This window comes from Petaurus breviceps, unplaced genomic scaffold (genome assembly GCF_028583685.1).
Source record: "Petaurus breviceps papuanus isolate PSGF00001 unplaced genomic scaffold, PetGlider_PUasm1.0 229, whole genome shotgun sequence".
NCBI classification, from domain to species: domain Eukaryota; kingdom Metazoa; phylum Chordata; class Mammalia; order Diprotodontia; family Petauridae; genus Petaurus; species Petaurus breviceps.
The window spans coordinates 9431192-9450540 of record NW_027185903.1 but is presented as its reverse complement, the minus strand read 5'-3'; the positions used below and the strand labels follow the sequence as shown (position 1 = coordinate 9450540).

At 40.6% G+C, this 19349-nt stretch overlaps 1 protein-coding gene across 5 annotated transcripts in view; it reads right to left on the bottom strand.

Annotated features, from left to right (window-relative positions):
• Positions 1-19349, bottom strand: part of OSMR (oncostatin M receptor) — an 85283-nt gene that overhangs the window by 10437 nt on the left and 55497 nt on the right. For 4 of the 5 annotated variants that reach the window (XM_069096189.1, XM_069096187.1, XM_069096186.1 and 1 more), the window contains 7 exons: positions 16796-16922; positions 15483-15634; positions 13688-13827; positions 12838-12979; positions 8676-8752; positions 5890-6112; positions 784-969 (listed from right to left, as the gene is read on the bottom strand). In XM_069096189.1, coding sequence (XP_068952290.1) covers positions 784-969; positions 5890-6112; positions 8676-8752; positions 12838-12979; positions 13688-13827; positions 15483-15634; positions 16796-16922 — 1047 coding nt within the window. The remainder of the gene's footprint in view (positions 1-783; positions 970-5889; positions 6113-8675; positions 8753-12837; positions 12980-13687; positions 13828-15482; positions 15635-16795; positions 16923-19349) is intronic. The other variant, XM_069096188.1, reaches the window with a different exon arrangement.

Sequence of the window (19349 nt, the reverse complement as noted above, 5' to 3'; positions counted from 1 at the left end):
GAAGGAAGGAAGGAAGGAAGGAAGGAAGGAAGGAAGGAAGGAAGGAAGGAAGGAAGGAAGGAAGGAAGGAAGGAAGGAAGGAAGGAAGGAAGGAAAAGGAGAGAGGGAGGAGGGAAAGAAAGAAAAAGAAAGGAAAGAAGGAAGAAAGAAGGAAAGAGAAGGAGGAAGGGAGGAAAGAAGGAATGAAGAAAGAAAACGAAAGAGACAAAGAAAAAAGAAAAGAGGGAGGGAATTTAGAGTTGATATGGGGCAACTTTTCAATATCAGATCTAATGGAATCAAACTATAGATACTTGTTTATATTAAATAGGTCATATTGACTTGAGGAATTTACAACCTAATATGGCAAGGAGGCAACTTGCCAAATGTTGTGTCTAAAGGCAACACCAGTGCCCACCATATATCCATATAGATGAACATCACCTCATTATAAAAGAATAAAGTACATTTTAAATAGTATGACATATACTATGTTCTACCTGGAGAAATCTCAGAATCATCCTTATAGGGCTCTGGAAAAACACAGCCCAAGATTCAGTCCAGGTGTTCCCAATGAGAGGTCAATTTTCTGGGAAGTGAAAGTATATGCATTTCCCATAAAATAAGATATTGTGAACATCAAACTCTTACCATGCACTTTACCTGATTGTATGAAACCCAAACCATGGTGCCTGGGAGGCAGCTCAGAAGTTCTAGTCTAATGGGCAGAGTGTGGGCAGACTTAGCAAGGGAAAGTACTTCATCTAGTCAGACACTGATTAACACGGAGAAGGTTGTCCTTACCAGATCTGATGGTTGCACTAGTGGTATTGGGGCTGAATTTCTTCCACTGGAAATCACAAATTGCATCCCGGGGATAGTTACACCAATCCACAACATAGCCTTCAGTTTCTCCTGGTTTAGGTTTCCAAGATAGATATATTCCATCCCTTGTGCCATTAACTCTGTCTTCTTTTATGTTTTGCGTGCCTTGAAGAAAATGTTGCCTCAATTTAAATGAACTGTACACTTTAACCCCCCCTTTAAAACGAACTTTTAAAGTATAATTTCAAATCCAAGTACAAATATTCAATTTGACAAACATTCATTGCTCACTATGTGCAAGAAACTGAATCAGGTACTGGGTATACAAGGATGGAAAATGACAACAGCGCTTGCCTTCAAGCTTATAAATATAGTGGGGATAGGAAAGTACACGTCATGTCATGTACTGAAATGAGCATGAAATAAGGTAAAATGAGGGCAGCTAGGTGGCGCCATAGTGCTGGGTCTGGATTCAGGAAGCCTCATCTTCCTGAGTTCAAATTTAACTCTGACACTTATTAGCTGTATGACCCTGGGCAAGTCATTCAACTCTCTTTGTCTCAGTTCCTCATCGGTAAAAAATGAGCTAGAGAAGGAAGTGGCAAAACACTCCAGTATCTTTGCCAAGAAAACCCCAAATGGAGTCATGGAAAGTCAGACATGACTGAGCAACGACAACAAATTCTAACACGACAACAAGGTAAAATGTGATGAGGATGTCGAAGAGGGAAGAACACAAAGCACTGAGGCCCAGAGAGGTAAAGCAATTTGCCTAAAGAGCTCTAGGAACATTTAAGGAGGGAGAGGTGTCTCCAGTGTAGACACAGGCTCTAGGGTATTAGGGTGCTTCGGAGCCTAGAGTTGCATGATGGGCAGGGGGATCAAGAGGCTTATTAATGAACTCCATAACTTTAGGCAACTTCTTTCTCTCACCAAATAACTCACTCATGGAGAGTCATAAGAGGCCTTCAGATATCCCTTATCACTTCTACAACTGCAAATGGAGTTTAGAAGAGAGAAGAGTTTGGGAAATGAACTTCTGATTGAGAAGATCTTCTGGCCCTAACTATCTAAATCCTCAGCATCATCTCAGGATGGCAAAGGGGGGCAGGACATGGCCTTCTGGACCGTGGTTTAAAATACAAGAGTGCAGATTTTGGAGCTGAGAACGTTTCTGCTTGAGAGATTTGCTGATTTGATCGGGACGGGCTTCATACTGAAAGGGGAGGGAGTGAAGTACAGAGGCACGATTACCAAGCTAGGTGAGAAAGGAATGGGTCTGACATGGAAAGAAGAGTAGCAACAGAGAGATGTGGTCATTCACAAAAGACAACTAGAAAGGGGCGGCCAGGTAGCACAGCGAGTAAGAGCACCGGCTCCAGTGTTGAAAAGACCTGGAAATCGAATCCCGGGCTCAGACACTTAGCACCCACCCAGAAACACCTGGCCGTGTCACCTTGAGCAAGTTACTTAACCCCCACCACTGCTTTAAAAAAAAAAGAAGACAACTAGAAAGTAGGGCAGAATTGATATTGGTGATATCAGATGTCTATCATATGTATGGGTAACAGTGAGTTAGAGACTTTCATATATATGAAGACGATATATGTATACAGGTAGAGCTAGCATTTCTATAACACCGGCTATTCACCAGGCACTGTGCTAAGCACTTAAATATTTTCTCATTGACTCTCACAACAACCCTGGTACTAGTTAGGTACTCCTAACTCTAAGTAACTCCTAACTAATTCCTGGGAATTAGTTATCTCCATTTTACAGTTGAGGAAAGTGAGGCAAGTAGCAGTTATCTTGTCCAAGATCACACAGCTAATAAGTATCTGGGACTGGATTTAATTGCTTTAAAGCTGTAAGGGACCTCAGAAGCCATCTAATCCAACCCCTTGGTGGCAATAGGAACCAAGGGCTCAGTCATTTGAGCACATGTAATATTTCTTGCTGTTGCTAATCCAAAATGGGAAGGCTTGGTGAATTTCCTTCTGACTATGAGTGACTGAGGGATTGGTGTTATATGACGATGAGAAGTTTTATAATTGGCTTTCCTTCAGAGTAAGAAGGACATCAGACAAAACCAGAATTAATTTTCCATACAAAAGAATCAATACAACACTCCTTGGGCCCCTTTTCTGCACTTATCCCTTCCCTGGCAACTTTCAGGTAAGGAAGATTGCTTATAAGCCACCGGGTGGCCAAAGGGCAAACTTTCCTGTTTTCCACTCAGGTGCCGTGTTACCCTGAATGCATGGTGCTTCTGCTTTTTTTCTCTCTTTTATGTTTATTCTTTCCTGATAATAGGTGAATGAATATCTGGAGATGAAGTGGCCCAGGGAACCTTCTCAACTTTGAAAGGTTGGAAGAGCCACAAGCCACCCTTAGCAGCCAGAGTCAGGAGCTGAGGCTGCTGGAGCAGTAGTAGCTGAATCTAGCAAGGAGCCAGGGCCGAGAAGCAGCCTGCTTGACCGAGCCCAGCAGCAGATTAAGACAATGCATCGTGCAAGGAGCTAGCCCAGCTGAACAAGGGGATGGCAGCCACACTACACCCATAAGCAGAACTCCCATGGGCAGGGGCTGCAAGATGTAGCCCTCTGTCTGTGTCCTCTCCATGTTTGTCTCAGGACCTCTGTGCCTTAAATTTGAGCCCATTCTTTCCAAGGACCAAGAGCATGCCCCTGTCTTTGGGGAATGTTTTTATAACCAGTCCTGCTATGTCTTTCTCACCAAACTCATCAACATTGACTGGTTAATCAATATTGGGGGGAGCAGACAGGATGGGGGCTTGTGATCAATAGCACTAGAAACCAAACCCCATAGGGATACCCCTAGAACTGTGAAGGGACATAGTAGTCAGCCACCTTCTGGAGAACGAATCCACAAATGTGAAGTGGGGGGAAGTGGGGGAATATATTCAGAGGGGGCGCTACATTACAGATAGAAAAACTAAGGTCTAAGAAAGTCAAGTGGCTTGTCCTTACTACAGAGTAGTAAGCATCAGAAGTAGGATTTGAATAGAACTTCTGACTCAAAAGCCAATCGTCTTTCCACTGTACCACACTTCCTCTTATGAATGGGTGAGACTACTAATTGCTACTCTCTGGCAGCTACTCTGTTCTCCCTGCCCATCAGTGCATCTCCTTTAAGACATAACAGTATGTGTGAATTCCACATCTTAAAAGAAGGCCACTCCTTGTCATGGAACATCTGTCCCCTCCATGACAAGCTAAGTTTTCTATACTTCACGGTGTTCTTGCTTCTTCCACTTCCGGCCTCTTAGGTCCTGTCCAGTTTGAATTACTTCTAACACTCAAGTGGGATGTGACCCTCTTCACTTGACTGAAATGCAGCCATGAAAGACTGTCCCCTGTTCAAGAGGAATATAATGAAAAAGGAAAGATAGTCTCTGATTCTGCATGCTGGTCTGAAGAGCACTGTATCTTTGTCAAATCATGTGAGAAAAGTATTTAGAAAGACAATTTGAAGGATCAGATTTGTTATGCTTGACACCAAGGACAAAATCAGAAAACGAAACTTTGGTTATTAGCCATAAGACGCGATAAGGTCTTAGGCCTGAAAAGCCTCAGCTGATGAACTTGGGACATAGATAAAAACAAACAAACAAAAAATGCACCAGTCTTCAGAACTGTGTCAAAAAGCTTCTGTAACCATCTCTGTGCCATCACTTGGTGCCAGGTAGATTTTGGGTGGCCAATATAAGGCGAAAGCTCTCTCAGGATGCATTCAGGCCATTCATGTTCTCTCTTCTCCCTGCTGTACTCCTGCCCCTCTGGACTTTTCTCTAAATCTGCAGCCTTCACATTATGGTGACGGCTCTTCCCCTATGGACCTCTCCTCTGATTGATGAGTTCTTTCTTGCCCAGGATCATCATTTCAAGAAGTATCTAAGCCAGCCATGCTTACTTCTACTTCATGTTCACTACTGACCCCCCGGAATTTTCCACCTTTCCCTTGTATGTGTATCTTTCTCCTCCCAGATCCCTTTTATGTATTGTTTTCCTTCATTATGATATATATTCCTTGAAAGCAAGGTCTTTTTTGGGGGGGAGGGGCTTGTATTTATAAGCGGTGCTAAGACAGAGTGCCTGGAACATAGTAAACACCTAATAAATGCTTAATCTAACTATTTCTATTGTTATCTGCCAATGAGAAGTGAAGAAAAGAAAATACTTTTCCACCTGCTGTTGCTAAGAAGAAAAGTATTCTGCCAAAGGCACAGAATTGCAGAGGATTTTACCAGTCTTAGGGCAAGGGTCACTACCTTTCCCTAAAAGAACATAACCCTAACTTCATCAAAAGGCATCAGCTAAGCCTGAAGCTGGAAGTGGAAGACAAATGTGCAAATGTGCTCCACCGCTGTACTGCTTTTAATGTGTGCCCACTCTCCCCAAGGACACCAAGTGCATTGATGGAAGAATGTGATTGAGGTTTATGGGCAGAAGGTTATATAAATATTATGTCTCTAACATTTTCAGTAACTGTTTTGATAAAGGTTAGTGAATATTTGTGACTAATTTTTTTTTAAAAAACAGGAAATATACATACCACTGGGGCTCAAGCTATAGCGTCTGTAGATATAGTTACCCACAAGGATCCTGAGGGTAGTGATTTGTAACCCCTTCTCCCCCATCCCAACCTTCATCAGCATGCTTGAGGGAGGCTGAGAGAGAGTCATTGATGCGGGGTGGAGGAGGGCATGAGAGGTGCTACATAAATATCTCAACCCCTTACTAAAGTGGATGTTCTGTGAGGGCAAAGACTTTGTACTATTCCATTCCACTGCCTTACAAAGTGCTCTGTACACACGTGTAAAAGTGTTACCAAACGGAATTAAAATTGAACCTGGTACCCATTAAAAGATCCCCCTCAGAGAAGCAACTAACCCCTTTTTGTTGTTAGAGAAATAACAAACAACACTTTTCTTTACCTCTTCCATTCGAGAGAACATTTTATGCAAAAATCAAAGGCTATAGATGATATCATCATAACTTCTCCACGTAACTTGTGAGATTTTTTTAAAAATAGTGAGATTTTTAAAAAAGGATATATACTCACTGTTTTCAGCACTTCCAGAGACCACGATGACTGAAGGGGTAGAAGATCCAACACTATTGATGGCTGCAATGCTGATCCGATAGGGTTGGTGGTCAATGAATTTTTCAGTGCTGTTACTGTCTGATTCAGAAAAGGAGATGTCCACCTTAGGCACTTCCCCCAGGGGTTCCATAGCTATGCTATAATTTAGGATTTTCCCATTAGCTTGAGATGGTGGTAGTGACTGAAAAGAAATATTGAGAACCATTTCAAAATGGTCTTCACTCTACAGGCCATGCCATTTAAAAAATTTTTTTTTTCTCCCCAGAGATTTAAAATATTTCCAGATCTTACACACACATACACACACACACACACATTTGTGTTTTTTGTGATTTTTATTGATACTTCTGTTTTTATTTTGCATTCATTTCTGAAAATGTCATCCCCTATCTGCCCCAAAAGCCACACCTAATAAACAAGGATTTTTTTATTTAGGGGGAAAAAAACAGTACAGAAAAACTAACCAATATACTGACTGAGTCTGGCAGTACATGCAATGCAATATTCTATATTCATTGTTCCCCACCTCTGTAATGAAGGGAGATGCATTCTTCCACCTCTTCTCTGTGTCCAGTCTCAATCACTATAAATGCATAGTGTTTAATCTTGTTTTTTTTTTATTGTTGTTCTCTCTCTCTCTCTCTCTCTCTCTCTCTCTCTCTCTCTCTCTCTCTCCCCCTCCCTCCCTCCCTTTTTTCCTTCCTCCCTCCCTCCCTCCCTTCCTTCCTACCATCTGGGTCCCCTGACTTGGTTTCTCTAACAGGTTTCTGGCAGTCTTTGTGTGTTCAAAATAAAAGAAATAATAGCCTCACTTGTGAAAGTCTCCTTTTAGGAAGGACATTGACAAGCTGCAACAGTCCCAGAAGAGAGTGACCTGAATGGTGACTAGAATCCATGGTATGTAGAATTGATTGGGAACTTAGAATCTTGAATCTAGAGAAGAGAAGGCTTGGTAGAAGGCTGGGGTGTAGTGGAAAGGGAGGTGCTGGCAAAGAGACATGATGACTGTCTGCAAGTATCTAACAAGCTGCCAGGAAGAGGAAAGATTAGGAAAGGAGGAGAGAGAGGAAAGGAGGGATAGAATTTATAATTCAAATCTTTAAAAAAATGCAACAAATTGTTTTAACCTGCAACTGGGGAAAATAAAATATTTTCTTTTAAAAAATAATAAAGATAGGTATTTAGAAAGATAGATTGTTTTGGGCTGGACTTCTCTGTTCCAGATTGCTTATAGTGGAAAATAATGAGGAAATCAATGAAGTATGTCCCTTGTATCATGAAGGACAATCATGAACGAATGAGTTTGAACAATGCTCACAGCTGTCTGGCTTATAGTCGCCATTTCAGGAACTTACTGACTTAGTTGTTTGGATATTTCTTGTAAATTCGAGCATACTCACAACAACTTGAATACATATTCATTCATTTACAGCCATCCCTGTCTTCAATGAAAGCAGCATACCTTACTTAAAGCAAAGGATAAAAGGTTTTCCTTTACTCTGGAGTCCTTTATAAGATCCCTACTGATAATCATTATTCTCCTCTGATGTGGACTTGTCTTTTCTGTCATTAAACATGCATTTGGAAGGGTGAAAAAAATGTATTCTGTCTCTTAGTGATTGCTGTTTCCCTTTCTAAGCGCTTACAAACTCTGTCTTTAATGACTTAATTTTGCCAGCAATTAAAACCAAGTTCACTAGCCTATAATATGAAAATGCCACTTTCTTCTCTTTTTTAGAATCAACAACACCTTTTCCATTCTTATATCTCTTCTCTCATCCATGACTTTTCAGAGATTACCAATTGCAATTCAGCTACCATATCTACCAGTTCTTTCAGAACTCTGCTAGGTAGTTTATACAGATCTAGTGATGTAAACTCATTGACAGAAGTTTAGTCATGTCCTCCTACCTCCCCACTTATCTGTGCTTTCCGGTGCCATCTTCCTTGGCAGAGAAAGAATAAAATCATTATTGATCAGTTCTGCTTTTTTTTCACTATCTGTTATCATTTCTGAACAACAGGGTTAGCCCTTCTTTGACCTTCTTATAGCTAACATATGTTTAAAAATCCCACTTTGCTATCTTTAGCAAAGATATATTATTCATAGGGTCACAGATTTAAAGGCAGAAGAGATGTTAGAGGTCACCTGGTCCAATGCCTTATTTTTCAAATGAGTAACTAAAATCCAAATAGGAGAAATAATTTGCCCAAGATCACAAAGGTGGTAAGGAGCAGAGCTGAGATTTGAACCCAGGCCATCTGACTCCAAATTCTCCATCTTTCCCCTGCACCACAAGGAGCTGGGACAATGAAATGATCAAAATTGTGCATCTGGAAGATTAATCTAGGGGGGCCTAAAGAAGGGTTATAACTAGGATGAGAGAACTGTTAGGAGGCTATTGCAGCAGTCTAGACATATGAAGAGGTTACGTAAGGCAGTGCTAGTGAAAATGCTAAGAAGGGAACAGATGTGAGAGTATTGAGGAAACATAATTTGGTAAGTGACTGAATGTTGCAGGGGTGAAGGTGAAGTGGACTGAGTCAAAAGTGTCACTGGGGTTATGAGCACTAGGGAAAATGGGGATGCTTTTGATAATAAATAGGAAAGTCAGGAAAAGAGACTGGTTCTGGGGAAAAAAGGATGAACTAAGTTTCAGATATGTTGACCTTAGAGTGCCCATGGAACATCCAGTGGGAGCTGTCCAGAAAGCATTTGGAAAGTTGAGTCCAAGACAACTTACCTTCCAGAATATTTTCACATTATATCCTCCCGAAACTGGTTCCACAATTCTCCAGATATTGAGAGCCCCTGAGGGAGCTGAAATGGAGCAAGGAAAAGTTTTTAGGTTATACCAAGTGCTCATAGCAAGACATGTGGGCTATTTCTAGTTCAGAAAAGGAAATTTTGCCCAATCTCCTACCATACAATTTCTCTGCTCATCTATGTATGCTACTTCTGAACACTGAAGGAGGAAGGGGGAAAAACCCAACATATTCTAATTGGATCCATTAAAATTTCTACTATATAATCTCAACTGATTTTTGACTGCTGCACACTTCCCTGATTAACTACCTGAGTACCATCAGCGTCTATTCCAAATCTTTTCTCTCTTCAAGTTATCTATCCTGTCCCCCTCTTCATGTCTTAGCGTGAAGCTCACCAAGTACTTCATTGAGAAAATCAAAGCAATCCATTTGAGCTCCCTCTTCTCCCCAGCTTTACCTTCCAAATCAACTCCATATCATCCCCAATTCTCTCCTCATTTACTCTGGTCTCAGAGGAAAATGTTACTACCAGTGGACTATAAACACATGAAATTCTGGTACTTAATTCCTCTGACAGTCACCGCCCTCATTCCCAGCTGATAGCATAGTTTTCAAGAGTCAAGGGAATGGAACAGAGCAGTTTTTTTCAATTATAATGGGAGGATCTTGAACTAAATGACCTCTAACATCCCTTTCAGATATCAGGTTTTATAGTTTCTATGAAGATTGAAATTAGCCTTAAGAAGAACTGGTGCTTTTGAAGAGTGTAAATTTCTGTCAAAGAGAGACACAAAGTTCCAATATAAATAAAAATTTTCATGTCAGTACTTTTTGTCATAACAATGAATTGGAAGTAAGGTGGTTACCGATCAACCAGGCAATGTCTAAACAAAGTGGAGAAAACTAATGTAATGAGATAATAATATGTAGTAAGAGTATGTGTAGAATTCAGAGAAATGGGAAGATTTGTATCAACTAACACAGAGTAAAATGAGAAGAAATGGGAAAAGAATATAAGCAATTGACTACAACAATGAAAATGAAAAAATCACCTGAAAAAGATGAACTCTTCTTTTTTTGTGAGTTTTTTTTTTAACTTTTTTTGGAGGGAGGATGGCAGGGCAATTGGGGTTAAGTGACTTGCCCAAGGTCACACAGCTAGTTTTTGTGTTAAGTCTTAAGTACTCAGGTACTCCTGACTCCAGGGCTGGTGCTCTATTCACTGTGCCACTTAGCCTCCCCTAAAAGATGAACTGTTGAGTGAACAGAAAACCAATAATGGTCTTGGAGAATAGGTTAGGAAACACTTCCCTTTCCTCAAAGAAATGGGAAGATAGGAAGGCAGAATGTTGCATCCATTGTCAAATACAATGCATTCTGTTTTATTATGAGAAAGGATTCAGTTGGGGTCAGGGGGAAGAGAAGTGATGGGATGAGAGGGTGTGTATGTCTAGAAATGATGGTGAGGTAAAAACAAAAGATATCAATAAAATTTTTTTTCTTTAGAAGAAAGGATGTAAACTCCATAATTATAGGCAGAGCTGCTTTATTTTTGCCTTTGTATCCCTAGAACCCTGCACAATGCCTTAATCACAGTAGGTTCTTAATGTTTATTGAACGAAATCGAATTTGTTAAATAGGGTTGGATAATCTACAGAAAGTAAGCCAGGTAAATTCTTGTGATTGCAGAATCCCCAAGGGTGGCAGGCCACTATTGTTCCCTTGCCTGATTTCTAAAAGTACAAAAGGTGCATATTGGCCTCAGAGATACTGTACAGATGCTTGATGGGGAGCCAGGAGGGTCAGAGCTGAAAAGCCTCCTGCTCTCCTTATCTGCATCCCTGTCCAAATTGCACAATCTTCCCAGTTAAATTGGTATTTAAAAAAAACACAAAAAATTGCTTTATTTATGGCTGACCACTTAAGCATGAGAAATCAATTCTTTTAGCTCCAAACAAAACCTGCACTTTGGGTTACATTTTTGGAAGTTATAAACCTTAGAGCATGAATCTTTAAAGTGCCCAGAAAATGAAAATGAAATCTATGTCAATTTTAGATTAAAAAATTCAACAGGTGAGAAAAAACCATCCAGTAATAAGTTCTTTATTTTGCTTAGTATTTTGCAAATGGCTCAATAATCTTTTTATTAAAATGATCTCCTGTGACAGAAAATCAAGAGATCCATTAGCCTGAAAAAAAAAATCACTAACTCTCCTTTCTCCTGACAATGTTTCTAGTATGCTTCACTAGGAGGGAGGACAAGCAGGATCTCCTCCCCCTCTAGGGGACAGATTTATATATATTCCAAGACTTTAAGGAAGTCACTAATTACTTTGTCTGAGCCACATCTGTAAATACATGACCTTACCTGAGAGGCTCGACCAAATCAAGCTCTAAAATCTCTGATTCTATGATTATTTCAGATGGATAGGGTCACTGCTATAAGGATATGTTATTTTTACTAGTCATCATCCTGGGGAAAGTTATCTAGCTGTCACTGGGGTTGGTATCAAGGCTTCAATAGTAACAGGAGAGATTCTGAATATTCATAACCTAAAGCAGTACCATAGGGAACTGCTAATGTGGTTCCTATTTTTCAGCTTCCATTACTCCTTTTATTTAACCAATAATAAAATGGTTGCTGGTTCCAAAAACACTCAGAGCAACAGAAGCAACCAAACAAGCCAATGAAGGACAGGAAAGAAAAATGACTGATGTTAATTAAAATTTTAGGGAATGATACCATCTTTAGCTACAACTAACACTCAGGGTCAAGTATGATGCAGCAGAGCAGCCTTGGAGATTTAAGTCCTAGCTAGGGTGAATCCATTCTGCCTGACTAGTCTCATCCATAGCCACCACCATGGGGCTCCTCTCTGGAGAGATTCTCTTTCCCCTTTCCTCTTTCCAGCTCTGGGAATAGTAATCACATGGATATTATTGTTCCTAGAAAATACATGCCAATCAATTGCTTTCCAACTCTACATACTAGCCCTGCAGGTGACATTGCAGAGCATAACCATCCTCCCTGGTCACCACCCCTCTTTTGTCTTTCTCTATTAGAATGTAAACTTCATGTGGGCATCCCCAGCACCATATATGGCATATAGTAGGCACTTAATATGGGGCAGCTAGGGGGCACAGTGGATAGAGTGCCAATCTTGGACTCAGGAAGACTCATCTTCCTGAGTTCAAATTCGGTTTCACATACTCACTAACTGTGTGACCCTGGGAAAGTCACTTAACCCTGTTTGCCTCAACTTCCTCATCTGTAAAATGAGCTGGAGAAGGAAATGGAAAACCTCTCCAATATCTCTGCCAAGAAAATTCCAAATGGGGTCATGAAAAATTGTACAGGACTGAAATGATTGAACAAGAGGCACTTAATATAGGGTGGCTAGGTGGCGCAGTGAATAAAGCGCTGGCCCCAGAGTCAGGAGGACCTAAGTTTGGTTCCGGCCTCAGACACTTAACACCCACACACAAAAACTAGCCATCTAAACTTGGGCAAGTTACTTAACCCCAACTGTCCTCCAAAAAAAAGGCAAAAAACAAAAAAGAGGCACTTAATAAGCACGCCTTTTCATTAACAAGGGTTAAACTCTCTGTACTACAGGTTTTCATCTGTAAAAAGGGAATGATAAAACTTTTATACTGTTTATCTCTTATGAGGAAAAAAATGGTACATAAAGGTGAATTAATATTCACTTTGCATAATGCCTACAGAGAACCAATCACAGAGCCAAGAAGACCTGGGCTCAAGTCCTGCCTGCCCCTTACTGACTAAGCGAACCAGAGTGTCGTTCAGCTCCTCTCAGCCCTAGGCATCTCTCTGCAATAGGAAGTAGCTAGGCAGCTATAGACCTGAAGTGATTGAAGGTATTTCCTCTCTGGGGTGGGGGTAGGGTGGGGTCCTTTTACCAATGAAATCACAGGTCCATACACTAACACCCTCCAACCCGCCCCCATTTTAAAAAATGACATATTTGATACAGGAAATGTCTTTAGAAATATGTTCAACTAGACTACAATATCTTAATGCTTTCCATTCATTAAGTTTTAGTTAGTACCATGAGCCTGCACATAAGTCTCAAGCAACAAATGTCTTCGAGTTGCATTGCAATGAATCAAACTTACCTGCTTCCTTTGTGGTAAAGTTTTTGCCACTCCATTCACTCCATTTCCAAAAGTGGTCAGCTGTGCAGCAGCGTACTCGAACTGAATATACTGTATAAGTTTGTAATCCACTTAAAGTGAATTCAGAGTTGGAAGTGTTGTACTGGTAAATCAAAGAAGAAATGATAAACAGAGTTTATGTAAGCATCCATTTTCCTAAGCTAAAGCCAGGTCCAGAGCCAAACCTAAGCAGGATAACTGAAGTCTTGTCCTAGGATATGGAATTGAGAGGATCTTGACAGAACTTGTGGTCCTTCAGTATCACTGAAGCTATAGAACTTAACACCCAGTTAGCAATTATAACTATTAAAAACAGAAAATTGCCAGGTGTCATCCTGGGGCAACATTCCCCATCACCTTGTCCTAACCATCCTACAAAGTGCCTTGCTATCAGTGTCCCAAGATCTCAGTCTTCACCCCATAGATCAATGTCTTGCCCTTCTCACTTGCAAAAAAATGAGGTGCCTTTTATTCCCTTTGTCCCCCGGGCATTTTCTGATCCATGACCCTTACACAAAAGTTACCAGTTACAACTCTGGCCAGACCTATCCTGATTTGGATCGAAAACTCTCAACAATGAGAAATTAATTGCAGATACTTTTTAGTGGAGATCCTGCCACACTATATGTCCTTTGTTACCAGAGGTCGTATCCTGATTTGGATTGAAACCTCTCAACAATGAGAAATTAATTGCAGAGACTTTTTAGTGGAGATCCTGCCACACCATATGTCCTTTACTACTAGAGGTCAAGAAGAAAAGTCTAAATAACTTTCAACAGTTCAATTCCACCACCCAAAGACTATTTCTTACCTCTATTCCTTTTCCATCATGGGAGACTTCAATCTGACACAAGAAAATGAGCTTTTTATGATTGGGAATAATTTTCCATGTCAATGTTGCCTCTGTGGCACTTACATTTTCAATAGATATTTCACCAAGCTGTGGTTGAACTGTCAAGAGAATAAAAAACATATAGATCCAAAATGTAGTCTTCATGTAGGAAACGCAAATTCCTACTATACTTTCTAAAGGTAAATAAATATTCACTTGACATAGTGGCTAGAAAACCATGCTAAGAAAATGAGAAGGAAAGGGGTCTATCAGTACCAGACCAAGCTATACTACAAAGCCGTAATCATCCAAACAATTTGGTATTGGATGAGAAAAAGAGGGATTAATCAATGAAACAGACCAGGCACACAATTTTTCAGAAGCAAATAAATTAGCGAAGTAAGCTAATGTTTGATAAACTCAAAGATTTCAGCTATTGAGGCAAGAATTCTCTATTCAATAAAAAGTGTTGAGAAAACTAGAAAGTAGTATGACAGAAACTAGGCAGAGAACAACATCTCATATGGTATACCAAAATAAGCTAAAAATGGGTATGTGCTTTAGACATAAAGGATGATATTATAAGCAAATTAGAGGAACATGGAAGAAATTACCTGTCAGATCTATGGATAGTGGAAGAATTCAAGACCAAACAAGAGCTAGAATGTTCACGGGAAGCAAGACGGATAATTTTGATTAAATAAAATTAAAAGGATTTTACACAAACCAAACCAAAGCAGCTAAAATTAGAAGAAAAGCAGGAAACTGGGGGTGAGGGGCAGGGGGAATCCTTTGCAACAAGTTTCTCTGATAAAGGTTTTACTTCTAAGGTAGATAAAGAACTGCATCAAATTTATAAGGAAAAGAGTCAACCAAAGGATGTAAGCAGGCAATTTTTGGAGGAAAAATCTCAATAATAGCCATATTTTTAAAATGCTTTAAATCACTAGCTTCTTGACTTGATCTAACTTTTGGTATCTTAACTTAAAAGTTAGTCAAGCATCTCCTTTCAAATAAGAAAAAGACAATAGGGACATGCTATCTTCTTTTTGGAAAACATCTTTCCTTCTTCCGTCCTCAACCCCAAAAAGGGTTTATACAACAACTATGGCATGGTTAAGGCACAATGCATATAGGGGAATTGTTTGGCAAATCAAAATAACATGATAATGGAGCAAGAAGAGAAGATTGTGAATAGGGGAAGGATTGTTGCTTATACCTCTCCAGTGAGAGGAAAAGGCTATTAAGAAATGGAGGACTGATAACATTCAAATTTGACTTAAGAGAAAACTGATCCTAGCCTGGATCATTCATGGCACTAGAGCTGGAAGATACCTCAAAGCACTAGATCTAGTTCAACCCCCTTTCTCAGTTTACAGATGAGAGAATGAACAGGAGCCCAGGGAAGTTAAATGATTTGTCCAAGGTTACACAAGTAATAAACATAACAGTGCAGATGGAAATATAAATCCTCTGATGTTGGAGTCTGTGCCCTTTTCACAGTACCTTGTGACAGGAGAAATTAATGTATTTATATGTACATATACATATATGTATGTATATGTGTGTGTAGAGAGAGACAGAAAGAGATGAAAAGAGAGAGGGAGAGAGAAAAAGAGATAGAAAGAAGGAGAGAGAGGGAGAGATAGAGAGGGGAAAAGAGATGGAAAGAGAAACAGAGAGAGAGGAAGAAAGAGAGTACATTATACATTACATGGTGGTTAAAGATTTGTAGAGAAGATAATACAGTTTACTTTGCTATCCACATTTTCACCTTGTTGGGTCACATTAAAGAAAATGCTCGTTCTTCTCTGTCTTAGTTTATTTTCAGCCATCAGGGTAAAGTTATATGTGTCCTGAATATCTGGAGCTAGTTTCCAGGTACACCAATTTTTGTGAGCACAATCAACCTTTTTTTGGGAAAACCTTTAAAACAAACAAACAAATAAATAATTACAATAACACAGTTTTGGTAAAAATAGACCTGTTCCTGCCTAGGGAGCATATCCAGAATGTTCCATGTTATATTGCTGGGAACAGTAGCAGATATCCACTTGTTCCCCCACTGAAAACTGTGGACAATAAAAATAGAATTTAAACAAATTGGTTTTTGTTAATTTTACATTTTTACAGAGGCAATGAGGTGGTACAATGGATAGAGCACTGGGCCTCCTGGAGTCAGAAAGAACTGAATTCAAATCCTACACCAGACACTTACTAGCTCCACAACCCTCTTCTTCTTTTTTTTTAAGCAATTGGGGTTAAGTAACTTGCTCAAGGTTACACAGCCAGTTATTTCTGGGTGTGGTGCTAAGTATCTGAGCCCAGATTCAATCCCCAGGTCATCCCGACACTGGGGCTGGTGCTCTTACTCACTGAGCCACCTGGCCACCCCTCCACGACCCTCTTAACCGCTGTCTGCCTCAGTTTCCTCATCTGTAAAATAAGGATAATAATAGCACTGGGTTGTTGTGAGGATCAAGTGAGATAATTGTAAAGCATCTTGTAAATCTTAAAGTACTATATAACTGCTATTTATTTTATAATAAGTTACCTCCTGTTGCTTCCTCGTGGATTGTTAGAACTTCCCTTAGTTTCTTTTGACCAAAGAGCTTTGTAACTTTCTCAAAGATAACCAGACAGAGCAAGAAGATCTGGATTTGAGTCCCAGTTCTCACAAATGTGACCTTGGGAAAATGACTCAGTCTCTATGATTCTCAGTTTTGTCATCAGCAAAATGGAGATGTCTGTGGTACCAATGAGACAATCGATACAAAGTACTTCGCAGATTTTAGAGAGGTCTATAATGAATTATAAACGTTATGCCACCATAAGTAAAGTAGGAAATTAAGTAGACCTAAGTCATGAATTAGATTGGGTTATCATGTGGATCTGCAACTTTTCTCTCTACTCATTAGATTTAACAAAACTTTGGTCAGAGCCAGGGCAAACCAGTAGCCCTTTAGAGTTTGGCAATTTGGCATATTTGTTTTTGCTTTCTGTAACCCCCCAGGGAAGCTTTCAGCTTTACACCCCGCACAGGGAGGGCTGGAGTACCACCAAGTTTAATCAGAAGACATGACTTGCCATTCAAATAAACTGTAGTTGTTTGGAAGCTGCTCCAGCAATGTTTCTCTTCCTGGGTCCCAGGTACAGTTCAAAGTCTCTAAGTCCCGAGTTTGACAAGAAAAATCTTTGGGCTCTTCAAGTACTCCTATGAACACAAACAAAACCTGTTGGCAAAGCTAAGGCTGAAGCCTTTAAACACAGGTGACATGGACATTGTGTCAGTAATGATTCTTATGGTGGACAGACCTAGACATTAAGTCTCTCTGAAGTTGAATGAGAACAGATCAGCCTGGAATGCAGGGTGATCCCACTAGTCATCAATTCATTAATAACCACAGGCATTGATCACATGTTGCCTGCCGTGCCAGATCCAATCTCTATCATATTCCTAAGGCAACTCTCTAGGTAGAAAATAGGGGTAACTACCCATCCTAAGCTAAGAGAAGCAGTGTAGTAACAGTGGAAAGTCACCGGACCTGAAATCATAAGACCTGGCTTAGGGTCCTAGCTCTGTGCCCTCCTAGCTGCATGACCTATGGTATATCATTTGTCCTCTCTAGGACTCAGTTTCCTCATCTGTAAAATGGGAGGATAATACCACCTGTTCTATATACCTCACAGAGTTGTTATGCGGATCAAATGAGATTACACAGGTATCACATTTGGTAAGTGTGAACTACCGTACAACTATATTTTTCCTTCCTTTCATTCTTTGCCATGGCTGAGGAATTCATCCCTAAGTAGCCAGTCCACTGAAGATAGGCTTCTCCACATTTGGTTAGGCTGGTCCTCAGAGAACAGGTATAGTATGTGGTCTGAACCATCCTTTAAATCTTTCTAGTATGGTTGAACCTACCTAACCTTGGTGAACTCCCAAGACAAGCCAAGTCACCTCCATTCACAGTGGGGCTTTGGAGGAGGACTTCATTATTCTTCAGTAATTTAATATAGCCCATATTGAGAGTCTAGGATCAGGGGAGGGGAATCTGCAGCCTAGAGGTCACATGTGGCCTTCTAGGTCCTCAAGTGAAACCCTTACATCAAAGAGGTAATGGCAGTGAGGAACTGAGGGAAGGGCAAGTTTGGACTTTACCTCATTTTAGGTCTCCTGGGAAATTAGTTTTTTTTCAGTTGTGGTTGTGAGGCAAAAGAATGGCTTTTCCTATTCCAGGAAACATGCAGCCCCAGGTTAATGTAAGTCCTTTGGAGATGAGGAAGTGAGAATAGTTATAAATGGATGTAGCCCAGCAACCCAAGATAAAACCACACGTGGGTCCTAGGAGATGAAGGCCTTCTAGTGAGGAACAGTAGAATGAAAGGACAGAGACATAGTGAGACATGTAAGTGTAGCCCTGAGCAAGAAATGTTAATGTTGGATTGGCAATATGGCTGTAAAGCCAAGCACAGAATTTATTAACATGCGTATTAGAAAAGAAACAAATGTGAGCTTCGGAGTGAAAATTTACATGTAACCCTGTCCAAAGTGATGCCATAACGTTGCTCATTTCCCATAGTGTTTTAAAATAAGAATATTAGAGTGTAGAGGAGTGGGACTGGGAAGTAGGTGCTGGGAGGAAGGGTGAGGAAAGAAGAATTTCAGTCATGGGAGTAGAAGAAGCAACTTCAGCAGAGAATGTCAGACCCCCAAGCAGGGCAACCAGGGATAGACTCTCCTGAGCTTCCCATATACCCCTAGGTATCCTGAGGGGTCTAACTTTGTCTACCCAACATTAGCTGATCCCATGTATCCTCCAGTATCTTCCCTCCTTCACCAGGGGGATTCCCAGGGAAGTCACTTTATCTTCCAGTCAGAGCCGGGACAGCAGCTGTGGTACCCATGCCGCCTACTTGCTGCCCCGATGTACTTTCTGCCAATTCCTTTACCCCAGGAGTAGAGGGGTCAGGTATAATGAAGGATGAGAAGCTGAGAAAGAAGGTAAAGGAAGCTCATAAGAAAATGCATGGACAGAACAAGTGTAGTAAGCATTCTTTTTCCTCCTCCTCCTCGTCCACCTCCTCCTCCTCCTCCTCCTCCTCTTCCTCTTCCAGCAAGGACTCTGACTAAGTTCTGGGCCCTCTTCCAAAGTCATAGCACCTCAGCCCTTCCATCAAGCCTTGGATATCATATGGTGCTGGAGGAAGATAGCCCTGAAGACCCAATGTCAGCCCCAACCCCTTTGCCCGAGTTGGCTAGCAAAGGTGAGGAAAGCATCTCTATTAGTCTGAGAAAGAAGGATGTGGAAGGTGGTGTAGCACCAAGGCAATATTTACAGAGCCCATGATCACAATAAAGACCATGACTATAAGTATCACATGGCGTTCAATCGCAAAATATGCCAAGCTCTCCAGATAGAGGATAGCACTGAAGGATTTATTTAGACACCAGAAAACCCAATCCCAAAACCAGCAACCCAATTCCATCATAGTACCAAAGATATTCAGAAGCCATAATAACCCTGAGATCCACAGCATCCTTCAGCCTTCCCATAAACCAATACAAAACCAATATTTACTCACAAACCTCTCTGTCTGCTTAAGGAGCATCTTCTCCCCCCAGAGTCCGGCTAGTTCT